This window comes from Schistocerca nitens, chromosome 8, assembly GCF_023898315.1.
Source record: "Schistocerca nitens isolate TAMUIC-IGC-003100 chromosome 8, iqSchNite1.1, whole genome shotgun sequence".
Lineage (NCBI taxonomy): Eukaryota > Metazoa > Arthropoda > Insecta > Orthoptera > Acrididae > Schistocerca > Schistocerca nitens.
This window is the reverse complement of record NC_064621.1, coordinates 439,547,548-439,568,707: the sequence shown is the minus strand read 5'-3', so window position 1 is coordinate 439,568,707 and position 21,160 is coordinate 439,547,548. Positions and strand designations below refer to the sequence as shown.

Genomic DNA, 21,160 nt, shown 5'->3' with positions numbered 1-21,160 from the left:
TAGTATTAATTTGCTGCACTGGCTTTTATTGTTAGGAATCATCCTTCTCTTTCATATTGTTCACTACTATCTAGTTTTGGTATGTAGCCATTCTGAAGAGTAGAGTATAGCCCATTAAATGTATATATGGTACTTAGGTTATAGCATACATGTCTATGTCACGTAATCTAAGAACATCTAAGAACACAGCTTGATTGGCTGGACTTCAGAATTACAGTTGTAAGTGAGCAGACAGCAGCTTTTTTCTGGAAGTAGAATTTACCACACTAAATTTAGTATCGGTAAAAACAACAGTTTATAGCTGTTCACAAGAGTTAACATACACTTATGAAAAAAATCTTCATTAAACTTCTAAAAGTAGATTAGATGTGTGATTTACACACAATCTTCACATTCTTATATCTTCAGAATGTTTCTCTAAAGCAAATTACCTTGTAACAATAGTCAGATCTGCTGCTTATGTTTTAGATGCTCACTGAAATATTAAGTACACACAAAATTTGATTATACACCATATTTTGCTTCTCCTCAAGGAAAATAAATTTATTCTTGGGTGAAGCCAATCTTAAACACAATATTTATTCAGCTGCACATGTGCTTTATTAATTATGATCAATAATGCAAATCTTACCGGAAATAGCATCTTTTAACACTCTCTGTACCAGGCCTATTTTATGCACCCGTCCCTAGAAACCGGGCAATTTTACCAATATTAAAAAAATTACTGCATCAAATCTACTGTTTGGATTGTGGCAAATTTGGTACCATCTTGAAGCTGCACATTTCTACTTTAATTCTGAGTGAAAGAAACTACTTTACAATGCACAGCTTTAAGGTACAGTTATAGAAATCACTTAGATGTTTTAAGAATTTAGAAAAAGTCATACGAATAAGGGAATACAATTGTGATTTATTTTTAACCAAAATTGTGGCACTACATTACATGTTTCTGATAGTATACAGTATTACATATAAATTTCACACAGAATCATATTGTTTTTTAGTGTGGAAAATTTTAAAGCAAGGTTCCAGGCAGAGTGCAACGCCACACTGTTCACATTCGTATCGTGTCTCTTTGCGAGAAGCCTTGCCACTCTGTTTCTTGCTCCTGGAACTGCACACGTGACACACACGAGCAGCATACTTCTTAGTAGTTGCAGGTATGTGCTGCAAAAAATGTCTCTTTGTTAGCCGACCTACAGTTCCTTCATTTCTTGGAATGAATTCAAGTGTGTCGTCTTCAACAAGCTGAACTGCAAGCACTGTTATAAAGTCTGTTATTGTAATATTCTTCCTGTGCACTGCATTGTACAGCCAAAATGCATTTGATACTCCCATAAGCAGCAAATGGAAATATAATTTTCGCCACCATTTCACAGTTCTGTGCTGGAACGGATTGTACTGCAGGCGTTGGTCTCCAATATCCACTCCAATTTTATTGAGGTTGTAATCAAGTACCTGAAGTGGTTTCAATACTACAGACCCATTTCTCTTAGTATGCGTACCAAATGTTGCTTGATGCCTTGTAGACAATGTATACACATCTCTCTTATCTTTCCACTTCATTGCCAATACATTATCTTTACGCCGAAAAGACATTTCGCCCTTTTTCAGCTTAGCAGATACTAAATCTTTAGGCAATCCTTTCCTGGATTTGTTCACAGTACCAACAGCTCCAGTGCCTTTCTCTGCCAGTTGCTGAAATAGCTCTGGACTGGAATAAAATCGATCTAAATACACAGTGTGGCCTTTGTTCAGCAAGCTGCTGTCAGACAACAATCGCAAAATAACCGCAGACGAAGAATTGTCAACAATATGCTTACCAGCATAAACTTCAAAATTTACAACATAGCCACTACTGGCTTCAGCAACAGCATATACTTTCAGTCCATACTTATGAGGCTTATTTTGCATGTAAACACGGAAACTCACACGACCTCGAAATGGGCAAATTCCTTCATCAATTGTCACTTTTTCTGAGGGACGATATGCCTGGATACATCGCTCCTTCAAATTATTATAATATGGCAAAACTTTGTAAAGTGGATGAAATCCATCTTCGCCTGGTTTTTTCTGATTTGAATTGTCAACAAGATGCAAGCATGACAGTATCTGAGTGAAACGCAAACGGCTCATGACATGGGGACAAAAGTTACAACTAAGAACAGGATTAGTGCTCCAATGGTCCGCAATTTTTGGCTTTTTCGAAACACACATGTGGAAAATAATACCCAAGAAACGCCTCATCTCACTTATAGTCACTGGCTTCCACGAACTCAAAACTGAATGGGGCTTCAGATTATTTCCTCTTCTTTTCTTCTGTATTGTCTGTGATGCATACAAATTTGTCTGTCTCTTGAGTTCATTTACGTCACTGTCAGTAAGGAACACTTTACTGCAATCCAGTACAGAACTCGACTCATCAATATCCACTAGTATCTGCCTGGGTGTCGTGTTGACAGGCAGAGGTCGGTAGGTGTCAACTGCAGTCCACTCACTGTCTTTCGGATACGGCACAGCTGCTGGATTTGAAGCAACACCTTCAACATCATTCTCGTCTTCATCTGAAGACAAACTGTCATCAATCTCGTCTTCTAAAAAGAATATCACATTATGTGTAACTACATACATCGTTTACACATGTTCAACAGATATGTGCGTACTGCACAATTACGTGGAAAATTCGGAAATACGTACCTTCAAACACACCATTGCATTCAGAATCGTCTGAATCACTCTCTACATTATCCAGAGTGTCGCTATGATTGATCAAATCCGCAATTTCTGCGTCTGATAAACCGCGCCGAAACATGATGACAAACAACTGAATGATATACAGACTGAGAACGCAAAGATAAGTTTTAACATGAATTACAGCGCTGCCGTGACATCTATGGACGCATTTTGTTAATAAACATCTGAAAAACGTATAGCGCTGGCCAAACCCGTAGAAATAACGTTGCAGTGTTTTGAATGAAATTAAATGTAGCGGCCCGTAAATTTTACGGGCTTGGTGATTTTCGCGCGATCCCAGGCCCGTAAATTTTACGGGCTTGGCGCTTAGAGTGTTAAACAGAAGTCAGTTGAGATAAATGCTACCTTTTGGGCAAAGAGCATTTCACCCTCTCCCTGTACTGTTTGACTGTCACTTCAATTACACTGTGCAAAATCTTTTCACACAGAGTGCTGAGTTAGTCTTAGTGCCATAGTTTTTCACCCCTCATAGTAAGACATATGTGTGTCAAGGCAGGTTTAAATTGCTTCAAGCATCTCAAAATTATGCTTTATATGTCACCCCATCCTATTGCCAACCCAGGTGTTAACTGTCACCACAATTTACAATAATCAGTGTACAGACATACCAAAACTATGGATTCAACACTACTGTAATTGGTTTCCAATTGTTTGTATCAGGGTTGCCACAAGTTTCCCCGAGTGAAATTCCCTGATACTCCCTGGTTTCCAGGCGGGTTTTAGCATTTTATCCCTGACAAATTTTGAGATCTTAAGATTAAGTAAAGATGTAAGTTGACAAAAAGAAATGTAAGGACTTCTGTATTTCTTAACCCTCTAGCTTTGAATGAACAGCAAGTTTTAATGAACAGCAAGTTGTCTCCTTTACAGGTTTTATGACCTGAAGGCTAAGTAAACAGGTAAGTTGTGTAAACTGAAACCATTTTTAGATGAAGAATTTCTGTTTTTATTAACAAGTTAACTCTAACTTTGGATTAACAGCAATCCTGTAATTGCTAACACTAAATCAAATGAAACTGAGAAAAAAAAAATATTCAGGAACCTTTCTTCTGTTACAGTTAGTTTACTTTTTTGGTTGCATAATTCGATTTTTAAATACACAGATGGTGAATATTACATTGTAGAACACTCAGATAGAAATGCTACAAAACTATCAGTCCTCTTCAAATGCAGAACACATATTGACATACATATGATGTATCCTTAAAAACACAAATTTATCAAAGCAAAGAATTAAAGTGCGTACAGAAAATTTTACTTCACTAAAACTGTTCTTCACCTAATAGTTACGACAGTGACATATTATGAAATCATACTTTAAAAGAAACTTTTATGGCAGAACCCAATACTTAACTACAATTTATCACTCCAAAATCTCATAAATCATGTTGAATACTTTGGTTTTAAGGTGTTTATATTAAGACGATGTGATACCTTCCATCAATGCTTTTAAAGATAGAACATATTTTCCATGAAATCAAATCTTTAAAATATTTGTGATGGCATCAAATCATTATACAAATTGTCTGAATCACAGTGCAAGAATTGAAAAGAAAACTGTTCATCAGATAAAAACCAATACAAAATTTAAAGTTTGTCAAAACTGCTTTTATATCTAAAGTGCTGACAATCTTATGACTGAATGACAACTAAACAGAAGTTTTGCCTTTGCATTAGCTGCTACAGTATGTGAAAATTCAGTAATTTTCAGCAAATTAGGTGACATTTTCAGCCCTTTCATGTAAAATTCAAATAAATTTTAAGCTGTGAGAAAACACACTGCATGTATAAAATGATCGGTCAAGGGATTCTTAAATGACAGAGAGTGTATTTTTAAATAGCTCCAGTCCAAATAATTACCAGCAGTCCCAGTAGTTACCATGTGGGACTGGAGGACTGAGCAAATGGAACAACTACACACAAGTGCTAAGATAATATAACAAGACATACATATAAAAATAATCAGTACATATCTTCATCCCTTATATACAAGGGTTACCACATATTTTATTAGGTGCTAACGTTCCGCAAATAGTGAATGTTTACCTGGCCAACATCATATACATTGTATCTGAAAAGTTCTTAAGAAAATAAGAATTTTTAACAACAGTTCAAATCTTAACTATAGTACACATACTCGTAACACATTGCTGGAAATCGGAATTCATCTGTGCATCACCGGTAACAATACTGATTTACTACTATCTCATTTTTAAGTTTTGCCTCAAACCATATAAGTCATTTTTCAAATGATGGGCTGAGGACAAATATTGCAGCAGAGATGATATCAATAACTATTCTTTGGAATACTTCTTTCTTTTCACAAAGGATTATCAGTTGTCACACACCCTCCTGACAGGTCTGCTAGATTAGGACACAAACCTACACTCTTGCAAAGAACTCCAATTGAATCTGGAAAGTTGAGATAAGTACTGACAGACTGAAGCAGTATGTGGGTAACAACAGGTGCCTTAAAAGGCTGTGAAGGAAGAGATTCATTCGCAAAATGGTTGTAAGGCTTCTTCACAACTGATGGAAATGGAGTAACAAATGTTTTAAGATACATGACCTGAAATACTTTTCGGCATTAGTTTGTGTGACACATTTGTAACAAAGTTCTTTATAAATTTATTTTTCTTTGTGTGCAGTCTACATCTGGCACATAAGCTGCCTGGCCATTATTTCCCTAAATTAGCATGGACTGTTATGGGCTGTCTGCTATGGTCAAGATTATGGCACTAAATATTTCATGCAGGTTTGAAAAAAATGGACACAAATTAAAGTATATAAAACATGTATTCGTATTTTGATAAGATTGACAAACTGAACATCAAAATGTAGACAGAGACCTTTTCAGTCAACTTTTTCATTAGGTTTCATACTTTGGTAACACCTTATAGGACTTGTGAACTTTCCAGGCAAGACAATGTACCAGGTCAGACAAACATAAAAGAAATATGTTGTATAATATAACATTAAGTTTAAGAAATAAGAACAGTGCTAGCGTGTGTTTAGTGACTTTTCTCTGTCAAATAATAACACTCCGTATTTTGTCAAACAAACAATTCAAATCAATCAATGTAAACCAATCAGAACTCCTCTGTGAGATTTTCCACTCAGTATGGTGGCCCTTTGTCAGTATCTGTGACTTTTTGGCATCCAGTTCTTTAACTTGCTGGATGATTGACCTCTTCCATCTGGCTCTCTTGACTTCTTCATCTTCTTCAGGTTGCTTCTGCTTTCAAGTATCATCACACTGATCCCGAGCATTGCAATAGTCCAGAATCATTCTCTTGTTAACGTCACTCTTGAAGACACCACCAGCTGATTTCAGGCCATCATGTATTTGACATATGGCTACCAATGTCTTGGTTTCTTGGTTGTCTATCATACACTCTTTATTAATGGAAAAACCTTGTTCAACAAAGGCTTGACCATGCCTCAGAATGAGAACCTTTCTCATATCAGTCCTCCTGTAGTTTACAAATAGATCCAAAAATATCTCCTTACCAAGATGTTGCACGAAGTCTTTCTCAACTTTAACACAGTCCTTAGCACTTAACCAATTCTGTAAAGAGAATTTCCACAAGACATTCAAGATTCTAGCCTTGCTAGTTCTTGGGCTGTTATTTATCACAAATGGATCACAGAAGCTTATGTATCTACAAATGCTGTACTTAAAAGGTGACTTTAGAAGGAGATTTGAGCACATTTCAATCAGACAGACCCTGCACTCAGTTCTTAAAGTTAAAATACCTTTGGCAGGTGCTTTTACTTTTCTGAGCTCAGACCATATCTAACTTCATGTCTATTGCAGGAATAGGATCAGCTTTATAATCAAGTTTTATACCACACACTGATTTCATGGCAGACAATACTTCGGCCTTAACTACTAAAGACAGCACATCAGCAAGTAGAGACGACAAAGCATTGTAACGGAAAGGTGCCATGGGGGCCACACATTAGAATTCCCTCAAAAAGGGCGTGACCTGTCCCAAAACAAAGCTAAAAAAGATATTTTAGCTGGTAGCAGAGGATCATTGAGGCACTTCAACATCATTTGCCAGCTGTAAATATCCATTTTAATCTAGTGCTCCTTTACTTTGTTCACACAAAGCTTTAGGAAGAGATGGGTTTTACACCCTGATTGGCTACATACTCTTTTTCCAGCCAGCCCATGGAGCAAAATTTGTTTGGGAAGAGTGAATTTTTGGGTCTATTAAATCTTTTATAATCAGCTCTTCTTGCAGGTACATAATCCAGCACAGTATAATTGATCTCAGAAAAGGTACAAGGCCCCAGTTACTCTTTAAGGCTGCATTCTTGCAACTCTGATGAACTGTATGAAGAACACAAACCCCATCAATATTGATGCACTATCCCAATCAATACTCTTCAAATTAAGACAAAAATCCTTCACAAATGCCCAACTGATATTAGGCCCATCCACTGATACCTGAAGCATGTCGGTAAAATTAGATCAGAAGTTTCTATCTTAAAACCATCCAACATATTGGCAGCAGCGGTATGGCCTAAAAATGCAGATGAAAAATAGTGTATTTCAACAGTTTGTTAGTTTTGTGGCAATATCTGACCCCATTTTATGCAACTTAGCCACCTTGTTAAGGCCATCATCAAATAAAATTACAGAAGGAATGTCCCCTTCAAGACCTTCAAGAATATTTTTCCTAAAGTGCAGAGCTAATCCATGAAAAATACTATATGATTTCTTGGTCTGCCCAAGCTACATCGTACTAGCAACATTATCGTTAGGGAACATGATCGGAAACAAAGTAGTCTGCTTTCCTATAGTAGAAAAGGACTTAAAGTCTATAATATTTCCGCCTTTGTAACATCATCCTGAATCAGGTACTTTGAAATATGACTGCTAGCCAATAGAGTGATAGTGGCTAGTGGTGGAGATGACAATACGACTGTTAGTTGGCGCAGCATTAGTGGCAATGATGGAAGTGACTCCAGGCTCCACTAGCTGGGAGGTCGACAAACTGACCTCAACTGTGAGCTTTCCAATTGACCACGCTATCTTATCAAGAGTCAAGGGAGCACCTTCATTATACCAGTTATATTGCCAGATGACAGTGAGTGTGATCCAGAGTACCAGCATACTGAAAACAATCAAATATCGAAATAAGACAATGGAATGACTCTTGTGATCCTACATACCTGCCAACCTTTAAAATCCAAAAATCAGGAGACACACTTAAAAAAAAAATTAAGATGTACGAATGCTCGAAAATCGTGGCTCATTTGCAGTATTGTCTGGAGACAACTGATGTGAGTCTTTTCCTGTGACATCAAAAGGCTATATAACGGCTATTAAAATACAAATAAAAACACTGGAACTAACCAGAGCATTAATTCTATATCCGTTATACACTCCTGGAAATTGAAATAAGAACACCGTGAATTCATTGTCCCGGGAAGGGGAAACTTTATTGACACATTCCTGGGGTCAGATACATCACATGATCACACTGACAGAACCACAGGCACATAGACACAGGCAACAGAGCATGCACAATGTCGGCACTAGCACAGTGTATATCCACCTTTCGCAGCAATGCAGGCTGCTATTCTCCCATGGAGACGATCGTAGAGATGCTGGATGTAGTCCTGTGGAACGGCTTGCCATGCCATTTCCACCTGGCGCCTCAGTTGGACCAGCGTTCGTGCTGGACGTGCAGACCGCGTGAGACGACGCTTCATCCAGTCCCAAACATGCTCAATGGGGGACAGATCCGGAGATCTTGCTGGTCAGGGTAGTTGACTTACACCTTCTAGAGCACGTTGGGTGGCACGGGATACATGCGGACGTGCATTGTCCTGTTGGAATAGCAAGTTCCCTTGCCGGTCTAGGAATGGTAGAACGATGGGTTCGATGACGGTTTGGATGTACAGTGCACTATTCAGTGTCCCCTCGACGATCACCAGTGGTGTACGGCCAGTGTAGGAGATCGCTCCCCACACCATGATGCCGGGTGTTGGCCCTGTGTGCCTCGGTCGTATGCAGTCCTGATTGTGGCGCTCACCTGCACGGCGCCAAACACGCATACGACCATCATTGGCACCAAGGCAGAAGCGACTCTCATCGCTGAAGACGACAAGTCTCCATTCGTCCCTCCATTCATGCCTGTCGCGGCACCACTGGAGGTGGGCTGCACGATGTTGGGGCGTGAGCGGAAGATGGCCTAACGGTGTGCGGGACCGTAGCCCAGCTTCATGGAGACGGTTGCGAATGGTCCTCGCCGATACCCCAGGAGCAACAGTGTCCCTAATTTGCTGGGAAGTGGCGGTGCGGTCCCCTACGGCACTGCGTAGGATCCTACGGTCTTGGCGTGCATCCGTGCGTCGCTGCGGTCCGGTCCCAGGTCGACGGGCACGTGCACCTTCCGCCGACCACTGGCGACAACATCGATGTACTGTGGAGACCTCACGCCCCACGTGTTGAGCAATTCGGCGGTACGTCCACCCGGCCTCCCGCATGCCCACTATACGCCCTCGCTCAAAGTCCGTCAACTGCACATACGGTTCACGTCCACGCTGTCGCGGCATGCTACCAGTGTTAAAGACTGCGATGGAGCTCCGTATGCCACGGCAAACTGGCTGACACTGACGGCGGCGGTGCACAAATGCTGCGCAGCTAGCGCCATTCGACGGCCAACGCCGCGGTTCCTGGTGTGTCCGCTGTGCTGTGTGTGTGATCATTGCTTGTACAGCCCTCTCGCAGTGTCCGGAGCAAGTAGAGTGGGTCTGACACACTGGTGTCAATGTGTTCTTTTTTCCATTTCCAGGAGTGTATGTAGCATAGTTCAATTGTGGTACTAGGTCGGAATGTGTTTTTGATCATTTCTCCTTTGATTGTGACAGTTTTTGTTCTTGCAGAGTTGTATTTTTTCGCTATATTGCTATCTGATAACGTTTTCCTGAATAGGTCACTCACATTGTCAGTGCCATTAATTGTCAAATTCTAAGTGATGTAAACAATTTTAACATCAAATTCCAATTTTTATTTATTTATTTTTGTCACAAACTTAGTATTTTCTCTGTGGTTTGAAACATCGCTTTTCCCACCATGTGACATGTGATTACAAATGTCACATCAACAAAGATAAGGTATCTCTGTTGTGCAAAAAGTGGCAATTGACCATAAATAAAAAAAAAGTGTGAGGGCATCCACATGAATACTAAACAAAATTCATCAAATTTTGGTTAGAAGATAATTCACACAAATCTCAAGGCTGTCAATTCAACCTAGTAATTGCAATTATGAACAACTTCAATTGGAAAGACCATATAGGTAATGTGTGGGGAAGGCATGTTTGTTGGAAGAACACTTAGAAGATGCAGCAAATCCATGAGAGAGACTGACTACACTACACTTGTCTGCCCTCTGCTAGAGTGCTGTTGCAGAGTACAGGATTCTCACCAGATAGGATTGACAGAGAACATTGAAAAAGTCCAATGAAGGGAACCTTATTTTGTGTCATCACAATACAGGGGAGAGAGTGTCATGGAAATGGTACACGAGTTGAGGTGGCACTGATTAAATCAAAGGTGTTTTCTGTTGTGAGAAGAGCCATTTATGAAATTTCAATCACAACTTTCTCCTCTAAATGTAGAAATAATTTGTTGACTCCACCTACATAGGGAGAGAGTATCATCATAAAAAACTAATTCAGAGCACGAATGGAAAGATTCAGGTGTTTGTTTTCCCTGTGCACTCTTCAAGGTGGAACGGTAAAGAAATAATATGAAAATGGTACAATGAACTGTCTGTCAAGCACTTAAATATGAATTGCAGGTTAGTCAGGTAGATAAAGATTATATAATGCAAACAACACGTCTTTCCTTAACATAATAAATCACTGAAATTGTTGCAATATTGCTCCAAGAAAACAAAATGAAAATGTTTGCGTTCAGCTCATTTCAAAAATGTTGAAACGATTGCATTGGTTGTACCTTCTAATAGACTGATGTTATTCCTAATAATTTGGTCATGCTAATGTCTGTTGATTCATCAATTATAATGTTATACACCCTGTCACCAATATCTTGCCACAAATTTTCCACACAATAGCGCCTTAGTAGATGTTTTATTGCTATACTATGCTTTGTTCTATGGGTTTGAAGTTTTCTGGTAACATCATTGTCTGAATTTAGTCATGTACAAGTCACATAAGTGACCACATGGTATGATCGCACAATTGCAAAAAATGCAAGGGAACCTTTAACTTGATTCACTTCTGAAGATCCTTTCATGGTTTTGAAAGTATTTTTGTTTACAGTGCTGCAGCTGCCTTGTGTTTTTTTGTGGCACTATGGCTTATATCTTGGCATAAGAAGCTAACAAAGTACTACAACCAAATTTGCAAGATGCTTTTGTGTGATTGCCAAAAATTCTTTCTAACCAGTCTGCAAATTTACAATTGTGCAGTCATTCAGCACGACATTTCTGGGCATACTGTGCCTTTACTTTGCCTATGTTTAGTGCTAAAACAATATCCAGTGATGTAAAAAGAAGCCACCTAAACCGGCTAGGACAATAGTCCTGCAACAATCAAATCTGGTGTGCCTCCGAAAGCAAGATGCCGCACAAAAAAGGATTTTCCCAATGAGCCACAGATTCTTTGATACCTGCAGCACCTGCCTGTGTGTTTGTGGAGGCCCAACCTTGAAACTATACCCACAGAATGAGAGAATAAAATATTCACAGCATCCCTCATGGCTCATAAATGGTCCAAGTTATCGAAACGAGATTTTGGAAAATGAAATATTTGAGTGTTTTTCTACGTGATAAGCATGATATTGTGCAAACTCCACTTTCTTTTGAAAAAAAAAAAAAAAAAAAAAAAAAAAAAAAAAAAAAAAAAAAAAAAACACCCAAGAGAAATGTAGTTGTTACTCAAAATTGCACAATTCTGAGTGAGTGGTTTTCAAGAAACAGCAAGTTTTAGTTCCTTCAGGTCCCGAGTTCAAGTCTCAGTCCAGAACACAGTTTCAATCTGCCGGGACGTTTCATATCAGTGAACACTCCACTGCAGAGCGAAAATCTCATTCTGAAAACATCCCCCAAGCTGTGACTACCCAGCCATGTCTCCACAATACCCTTTCTTCCAGGAGTACAAGTTCTGCAAGGTTCACAGAAGAGCTTCTGTGAATTTTGGAAGTAAGGAGACAAGGTACCGGCAGAATTGAAACTGTTTCCATTGGTAGTGCACTTGACCGTGAAAGGCAGTGGTCCCGAGTTTGCGTCTTGGTCTGGCACACAGTTTTAATCTGCCAGAAAGTTCCATATCAGTGCACACTCCACTGCAGAGTGAAAATCTCATCCTGTTACAATGAAGGGGCTGGAGCAATGACCATATCGAAAAACATACAATGGTATCATGAAATAACTTGTTTGTGAAAATTGATGCTTGAACATTACATAAACTCTGTAAAAAATAAGGCTTACAAAGAGATGGTTGAAAAATTTCTAGACAGTATTCCAACTGTGATGATATAAAAGCTAAGCTACAAAATTTGAAATGACGTTTCAGAAAAAAATTCTTTGCTTGTGTGACAATATTGTCCGCAGCTGCTTTATAATAACTGAAGGTATTTTAAATCAGTCTTTGCAGCTGCAGTACAAGAAAAAATAGTGCCAAATGAGGAAATATCTAAAAAAGCTTGAAGCAGATGGTGTTTCTTGATGTGAGCAAAAATCTTATGTACTAACATCAACATCTTTTGTAACAAATTGATTTTAGATAGAGAAAGCAAGCCAAGTGGTATATGTGATTCATTAAGACCATTGATGTTATTTTATTTCAATAAAACAAAACACATTTGGTGACAAAAATATGCATTTCCTTGAAGTCACAATACAGATTTAAAATACCTTCACTAATTTCAGAAATAACCCCAGGAAAAATAGGCTCTTGAAAAAAGTGTACAAGGTGGGGAAGAGTTGTGTAAATCAACACTATCGGTGACCGCCAATAAAATGTTGGTTCTACTATGTTCCTTGTTGTTGGTTACAGTCATTAACCATTGTGTTATGTCAATTATTTTACAGGTATCGTGTGATTTTTCCTTTGAGAAATATATGAGTACATAGCATACAAACCACCACCAGCTGCCACAATTTTGTTCTTCTTATCGTCCATACTTTCTAATATATAAACTTCTTTCGAAGTGCAAAAATGTACTGGGATAAATGAAATGATTATAAAATGCCACACTGCATAACGTACTTGTGGTGGCACAATCAAAATTCCTGAAATCCATCACCCGTGGCCTCTGGCCTGCCGAGGAGCACCACAGTTCTGGGTCCATAGATAAACCACGAAAATCTGCCACATTACACCACACACAGACAGATCCAGTCTGTGGGCAGATCAATGAACTGGATCTGATGGGCAGGGCCTGCACATTAGTGGGAAATGACAGGCTTTGGATCAGCAGGTTTGATCAGTTAGAGATACCCACAGAAATGCCCTGCAGTTTTGGCTCATCACTGAAATCCACTTGTGAGGCCAGCTAATCACAAGTTACAGACATCATGTTGAATAAATGAGAGCACAGTGATCAATCCATGCAACAGGTAACTTGTGGGAATACTCTGAGGATCAATAATAATGAGGATAGGTAACAACTCACCATGAAGGTATTTGCTGAGCCACAGACAGACACACAGAAAAGATAATAACACTCTCACAACTAAATTTTCAGCTATAGCCTTTGTCAGAACATGAGAGCACACACATATTCACACACTCACTCAGACACAGCTCAGGTACACATGACCACCATCTCTGACTGCTGCATCTACTATCTCTGAGAATCAGATCCAAACAAGCCACTCCTCATGCCTCCCTGCCTCTTGTTGGCAGCTGGTGGGCTAGTGGTAAGAAGTGGTGGTGGCACTGAATGCAAGCTGAGAGGAGTAGTAGGAAGGGGAGAAGCAGTAGGAACGAGGGAGTAGGGAAGCAGTCCACATAATCAGCTGCACCCAGCCAGTGATGCTGCATGACATCTCAGTAAACAAACCATTTCATCTACTGAGACAAAATCGAGATTTTTCCAATGTTGTTTTTTCACCAATTTTCCCTGATTTCCCTGACGTGTTTGAAATTCCCTTATATTCCCTGATTTCCAGAATCCTGTTCATGTATCACTCCATGCACTGCCACATTTCACCTGTAAGGATACTCAGGATGTCTTACAGCAATAGTATGTTTTTCCAGGCCCTAAGTCATATACACATCAAATTTGGTTGAAATTTCTCCCAGCATTCTAGAGTTATTTACACACATCACCACTTTCCCAAACTCAGCTCCACAATTAGGGGTACAACGCAATCCAACTGTCACAACATTTTTTTTTCTTCCCCTAAATAGTATGTCACATGTGTATGAGGGAGAAATCGCTCCAAGTCCTTCAGAGGTATGCTTTACACCTTACAATTAACTAAAACAATGGATTTGATCCTAATATAGTTTCTGTTGAATTTTCATTATATATAACTCTCCCTTAAATTTTCTTTATACACTCCTGGAAATGGAAAAAAGAACACATTGACACCGGTGTGTCAGACCCACCATACTTGCTCCGGACACTGCGAGAGGGCTGTACAAGCAATGATCACACGCACGGCACAGCGGACACACCAGGACCCGCGGTGTTGGCCGTCGAATGGCGCTAGCTGCGCAGCATTTGTGCACCGCCGCCGTCAGTGTCAGCCAGTTTGCCGTGGCATACGGAGCTCCATCGCAGTCTTTAACACTGGTAGCATGCCGCGACAGCGTGGACGTGAACCGTATGTGCAGTTGACGGACTTTGAGCGAGGGCGTATAGTGGGCATGCGGGAGGCCGGGTGGACGTGCCGCCGAATTGCTCAACACGTGGGGCGTGAGGTCTCCACAGTACATCGATGTTGTCGCCAGTGGTCGGTGGAAGGTGCACGTGCCCGTCGACCTGGGACCGGACCGCAGCGACGCACGGATGCACGCCAAGACCGTAGGATCCTACGCAGTGCCGTAGGGGACCGCACCGCCACTTCCCAGCAAATTAGGGACACTGTTGCTCCTGGGGTATCGGCGAGGACCATTCGCAACCGTCTCCATGAAGCTGGGCTACGGTCCCGCACACCGTTAGGCCGTCTTCCGCTCACGCCCCAACATCGTGCAGCCCGCCTCCAGTGGTGTCGCGACAGGCGTGAATGGAGGGACGAATGGAGACGTGTCGTCTTCAGCGATGAGAGTCGCTTCTGCCTTGGTGCCAATGATGGTCGTATGCGTGTTTGGCGCCGTGTAGGTGAGCGCCACAATCAGGACTGCATACGACCGAGGCACACAGGGCCAACACCCGGCATCATGGTGTGGGGAGCGATCTCCTACACTGGCCGTACACCACTGGTGATCGTCGAGGGGAGACTGAATAGTGCACGATACATCCAAACCGTCATCGAACCCATCGTTCTACCATTCCTAGACCGGCAAGGGAACTTGCTGTTCCAACAGGACAACGCACGTCCGCATGTATCCCGTGCCACCCAACGTGCTCTAGAAGGTGTAAGTCAACTACCCTGGCCAGCAAGATCTCCGGATCTGTCCCCCATTGAGCATGTTTGGGACTGGATGAAGCGTCGTCTCACGCGGTCTGCACGTCCAGCACGAACGCTGGTCCAACTGAGGCGCCAGGTGGAAATGGCATGGCAAGTCGTTCCACAGGACTACATCCAGCATCTCTACGATCGTCTCCATGGGAGAATAGCAGCCTGCATTGCTGCGAAAGGTGGATATACACTGTACTAGTGCCGACATTGTGCATGCTCTGTTGCCTGTGTCTATGTGCCTGTGGTTCTGTCAGTGTGATCATGTGATGTATCTGACCCCAGGAATGTGTCAATAAAGTTTCCCCTTCCTGGGACAATGAATTCACGGTGTTCTTATTTCAATTTCCAGGAGTGTATATAAACAACTCTCCCTGCCCCCTTCATATAATCACTACAACCCTGAGGCTACTAGAGGTGTCTTACCCAGCACTATATTTTTCCAGATAGCAAATCAAAAACGTAACAAAATCTTGAAATTGCTCTACACATTCCATGCTTACGTATCACCAATTTCCATCTATAGCCCCCCCCCCCCCCCCACACACACACACATATTCTGGAACACACCCAAACAAGTACACTCCTAAACACACTGGTAGAGAAAAGACAAAGATAGGGAAGCTACTCCTGCTTAAAAATAAATGAAAATAAAAACCAAAACAAAAATTTCTGATGACAGCTACATGAGTTTCTTAACATTTAGCATACTTACCTGGTACTATATCTGATGGTAAGCAGTAACTAAATTGAATTTCAGGTGTAGGTATTAACAGAGTTACATCAGTAACAGTGCACAACGTCTTGTCATTATTGACAAGCACTATTTCAACATTTACTGTTTCTCTCAGTCTGACTAAACATTCTCCGTTTTCCATTTTTACACTCTTAGATACTGTGGCTGTATCCATGTAATAAAGTTTTCCATCAAGGGCTACCCTATTCCAAGAGAAAAGAAGTGGTTAAGTTAATGACACTAGCATTTGTGATACTACGGCCCCAGTGGTGTTTCTGGCCACTATGGGTAACACAGAAGACATAAGTAAGAAATAATCATAAATACAACACACCACCACATTTAAACCTATGATTCCTTAGAGTAACGGACTGTAATAGCCTTTTTCATTAAAATCATGCCTTGAGACTAACAAAGGTCACCCAAATTATGGATTGTACTTGGTCTGAATGAGAACTGGCAATAAAGTAGCATGAATAGAATTGCTTGTAGATTAACAAGATCACAAATTATTCATTCCACTCACCAGTGTCGTAAAAGCATATGACAATTTAAGAGAATGGCACATATATTTACTTGTCAAGAACTGTCTGTTTCTTATGACCCATCAAAAATATGAAGCACTGTTGGTTGGAATTTTTAATGCTCTGTCAATAATAAGATCATTAGAGATGGCACACCACACAAAAACAGCTGCATCAAACAATGGAGAGTCCAGGATACTCACCACATAGAGGAGGTATTGAGTCATAGAAAGGCACAATGAACAACAATATTAGACATATTTTCAGCAGTCAGACAAAGTCCTTCTTCAGAAGTAGAACTCTCACACATTCACACAACTCACAAACATATGGTCACTGTCTCTGGGCACGTAAGTCTGGGTCTTGAATGTCCAAAGACACCAGCCACGTGTGATACAACAGCCATGTGTTGTTATTGTGTGAATATGTGATAACTCTACTTCTGAAGAAGGACTTTGTCCGAAAGCTGAAAATACGTGTGGTGTTCTTTCTCTATGTGCTTGTCTGTGACTCACCACCTCCATTAATTGTTGCAGAATAATTTACTTGTAACCACATACTGATTATTCCAACTGAGCAAACAGGAACTAATTAGGTAAAAAATGTGGTTGCCTCCTTATATGAAGAAACTAGAAACATGTTGAAGAACTACCATAAATGTAAAGGATAAGGAGAACAGTGTCACACCTGTTCTGCAAGGTGTGAAAATGTACCGCAGGATTTTACTAACATGGATTTATTTACTCACATGTTTTTTCCTTCTTGGTCTTGGAATAAAACAATCCCTTGTTTTGCATTCCTTTTTCGATACCCTAATTAAACACTCTCCAAAGAGGCAATTCATTGAGAGTTTTGTAAATCCAATTGTATCTAATAAGTGATTTCGTGTAATATATTAAATTTCACAAAATTTATAATTTCATTTGTTTACTTGAATGTCATGTTTGTCCAGTATATGCAAGCATTATTTTGCATTCATTAATCAAGCCATAATAAAGAAAAATTACGTTGGCATTTCTGTTTTTCACTATTTTGTATAATGCAGTCCTTCATACTCCCAGCTAGGTTGGGTACGCCCACATAAGGCAGGCGATCTCCACACGATGTGCTTACTTCATCGATTTCTTAGCCACTGGTGCCCCCAATACTTATCTTCTCACATTAAACACCTATCATCATTCCACAACCGCAATACCAGATCGGATACGTCTAGCATCTTGGCTGTACCTTTACATAACACAAAATCTTTCTCCATGTCATTCTCCATCTCAGCCATACGACTATGGAACGCGCTCCCCTGTGATCTGCGTCTTATCCGGAACCACTCAACATTCAAGAGTGAACTCAAGACTTACATACTAGGGACGGTATAGCCACCATTGTTGGGCCCCTCTCATCTCTTTCTTTCTCCTCTCCATCATAGCTTCGAATTTTACCATTCTATTTCTCTTCCTCTAACCTATCTACCTCTTCTATATCTCTTTCACCCCATTCTATCGTCTTATGTCTCTGCTTGATGAGAATAACTCACAAGCTGCAAGAATATAACGAGAAAATTCCCAACTAGCAATAGGACTGACATTCATAAAAGAAAAATATGTTTACTTTCATATACATAGTCATTATTATTATTATTATTACTATTATTATTATTCTTGATTGTTATAATTAATTTTTGATTGTTATAATTATCATTGTACTACGTTTATAATCTCTATTTTTTTTCTTAACATTAATACTGTATAACATGTAATATATCCTTAATGTTCTGTAGAAACTGAAATTTGTTGAATCTGAGTATGCCTGGTTAGGTGTAAGAGAGGGCCTGAAGGCCCTAATCTTGCCAGGTAAAATAAATGCATAAATAAATAAATAAATAAATATATCTTATGTAAAAATCTTTTATATTGTATATGCCAGTTTGGGCATAAAATACTAAAGGTTTTGTGTATAGTTATTCACGATAACTTTGAACTTTTAATTGTTAATTTTATAAAATTGCGCTCTAGTTTTGCTAACTTCCTAGTAAAGAACATATAAATAGGGGGAGCAGAAGGCTCAGAAAAGTTCAGTTGGAGACGGTTCATGAACGCAACCACTGTGTCACATGTGACTTTTCTGTGTACTAAGTCAATCCACTCAAAAATCATTTCTTTTTTGATTTTGTCACATTTTTCATGCAGCCATTTCATCGTGGCTCCCCTGTCCTCCCTATTCATTTTATTTCTGAGTGATTTATATTGCTATATTCCTCTCTTCGCCTGAACGCTTTTGTACTCCCTTCTTTCACTGATGAATGTAAGTATTTCACTTGTTACCCAATGTACTTTGCATTTACCTGCTTATACGAGGGTAATCCCAAAAGTAAGGTCCCCTATTTTTTTATAAATACATAGACCTGTTTATTTCTACAATGGTTTACATCAGTTTACAGCTTGAACATTTAGCTATTTTTCGACATAATCACCATTTCTGTTGATGCATTTTTGTAGATGCTGTGGCAGTTTTTGTATGCCCATATCATACCAGCTCACCGTCATGCTGTTCAGAAAGTTATGAACCTCTTCTTTCACCTCGGCGTCGGAGCTGAATCGCTTTCTGGCCAAATGCTCTTTTAACCTAGGGAACAGGTGATAGTCACTGGGTGCCAAGTCAGGGCTATAGGGTGGGTGGGTGATTATGTTCCACTGAAACCATTGCAGGAGAGCAACAGTTTGCCAAGCGATGTGTGGATGAGCGTTGTCATGGAGAATGTGTACGCCCTTGCTCAACATTCCTCTTTTCCGGTTCTGAATTGCCTGTTTGAGTTTTTTCAGAGTCTCACAGTACCTGTCAGCGTTAATTGTGGTCCCAGCGATTCAGCTCCTATGATGAGATGAAATAAGAGGTTCATAACTTTCTGAACAGCATGGCGGTGAGCTGGTATGATATGGGCATACAAAAACTGCCACAGCATCTACAAAAATGCATCGACAGAAATGGTGATTATGTCGAAAAATAGCTAAATGTTCAAGCTGTAAACTGATGTAAACCATTGTAGAAATAAACAGGTTTATGTACTTAAAAAAATAGGAGACCTTACTTTTGGGATTACCCTCGTACCTATTTGTGCCTGTCCAACATCCATGATTGCTCTTTTTAGAGATGTATACTTCTATTCAACTGAACTGATGCTGTGGTACTCCTAATTTCAGCAGCCTCATCTTTAGTGACCTTCAAATGTGCATCATCTTTCCTCGGTACTTTACCATACAATTTTCTTCATCTCTTAAACTTCAGTTTATTCTTCATCATTACTTAATTGTGATCTGAGTCTATATCTGCTCCTGGGTACATCTTACAATTCAGTATCTGTATGACCATGATGTAATCCAGATGGAATCTCCCAATGTCTCCAGGCCTTTTCCAAATATACCTCCTCCCCTTCCTATGAATTTGACAGCGCATTAGCTATTACTAACTGAAAATTATTGCAGAACTCAGTTAGTGTCTTTCCTTTCTCATTCCTACTACCAGTCCCATGTTCTCCTGTAACTCTTCCTTCCATTCCTTCCTCTACAATCACATTCCAATCCCCAGTGCTTATTAGATTTCTGATAAATTAGATGTACTTTTCATTCTAATTGATCCACAGTGAGGAGATCCTATAGGATGTAGAACAAGTCAGAAAAACAAGCATAAACAATAAATATTTACAATGAAAAAATGTGCCAGTGTACCATTTACAGAACCCAAGTGAAAATAATTGTCATGGATATGGAGTGTTTAAAATTTTTTTTAAAGATATTTTCATTTAAATGATAAGAAATGCTAAATAGAAAAATCATTTTACAACTCTTTTTTACAATGATTGCATTACTGCATTAATTCTGTACAGAAGTCAGGTTGTACTAATACATATTTGATATCATTAGTAACACACATTCATACATCAGAGGGTTCTACTAAGAAACTCATCAATTGTGTAGAAGGAGTGGCCACCAATAAATCTTTTATACTCATTATAAACTGAACTTTATTGGTCCTTAAACATTTTATGTCTGCTGTCAGGTTACTGAAAATGGGTGTTCCTGAACACCTGAGGTTTTTGGACCAATGTAAGTGTATTTAAATCATTGTGAAGATTATTCTATTTTGAGTATTGATTCCATGATCTGAGCTGTTGGTTTGAAAGAGGGATATATTTTTAAAGACAAATTTCATTAAGGAATAAATATATTGGGAATTTATTTTATTTTTTATTTATTTGGTCCTGTTGATTACATATTATACAGCCAGTGTACAAGTAATGTAGGACAAGTCAATAGATGAAATTACAGTATTACATTAACATTTATACATCACATTCCTGAAGAGGGGCAGCAGCCTTTTCAGTAGTTGCAGGGGCAACAGTCTGGATGATTGACTGATCTGGCCTTGTAACACTAACCAAAATGGCCTTGCTGTGCTGGTACTGCGAACGGCTGAAAGCAAGGGGAAACTACAGCCGTAATTTTTCCCAAGGGCCTGCAGCTTTACTGTATGGCGTCC

General features: G+C 39.7%; 1 protein-coding gene across 3 annotated transcripts in view; it reads right to left on the bottom strand.

Moving 5' to 3' along the window:
* LOC126198992 (putative helicase mov-10-B.1) overlaps positions 1–21,160 on the bottom strand; it is a 418,198-nt gene that overhangs the window by 309,954 nt on the left and 87,084 nt on the right. For all 3 annotated transcript variants that reach the window (XM_049935664.1, XM_049935663.1, XM_049935665.1), the window contains one exon: positions 16,086–16,309. In XM_049935664.1, coding sequence (XP_049791621.1) covers positions 16,086–16,281 — 196 coding nt within the window. In that variant the 5' untranslated portion in view covers positions 16,282–16,309. The remainder of the gene's footprint in view (positions 1–16,085; positions 16,310–21,160) is intronic.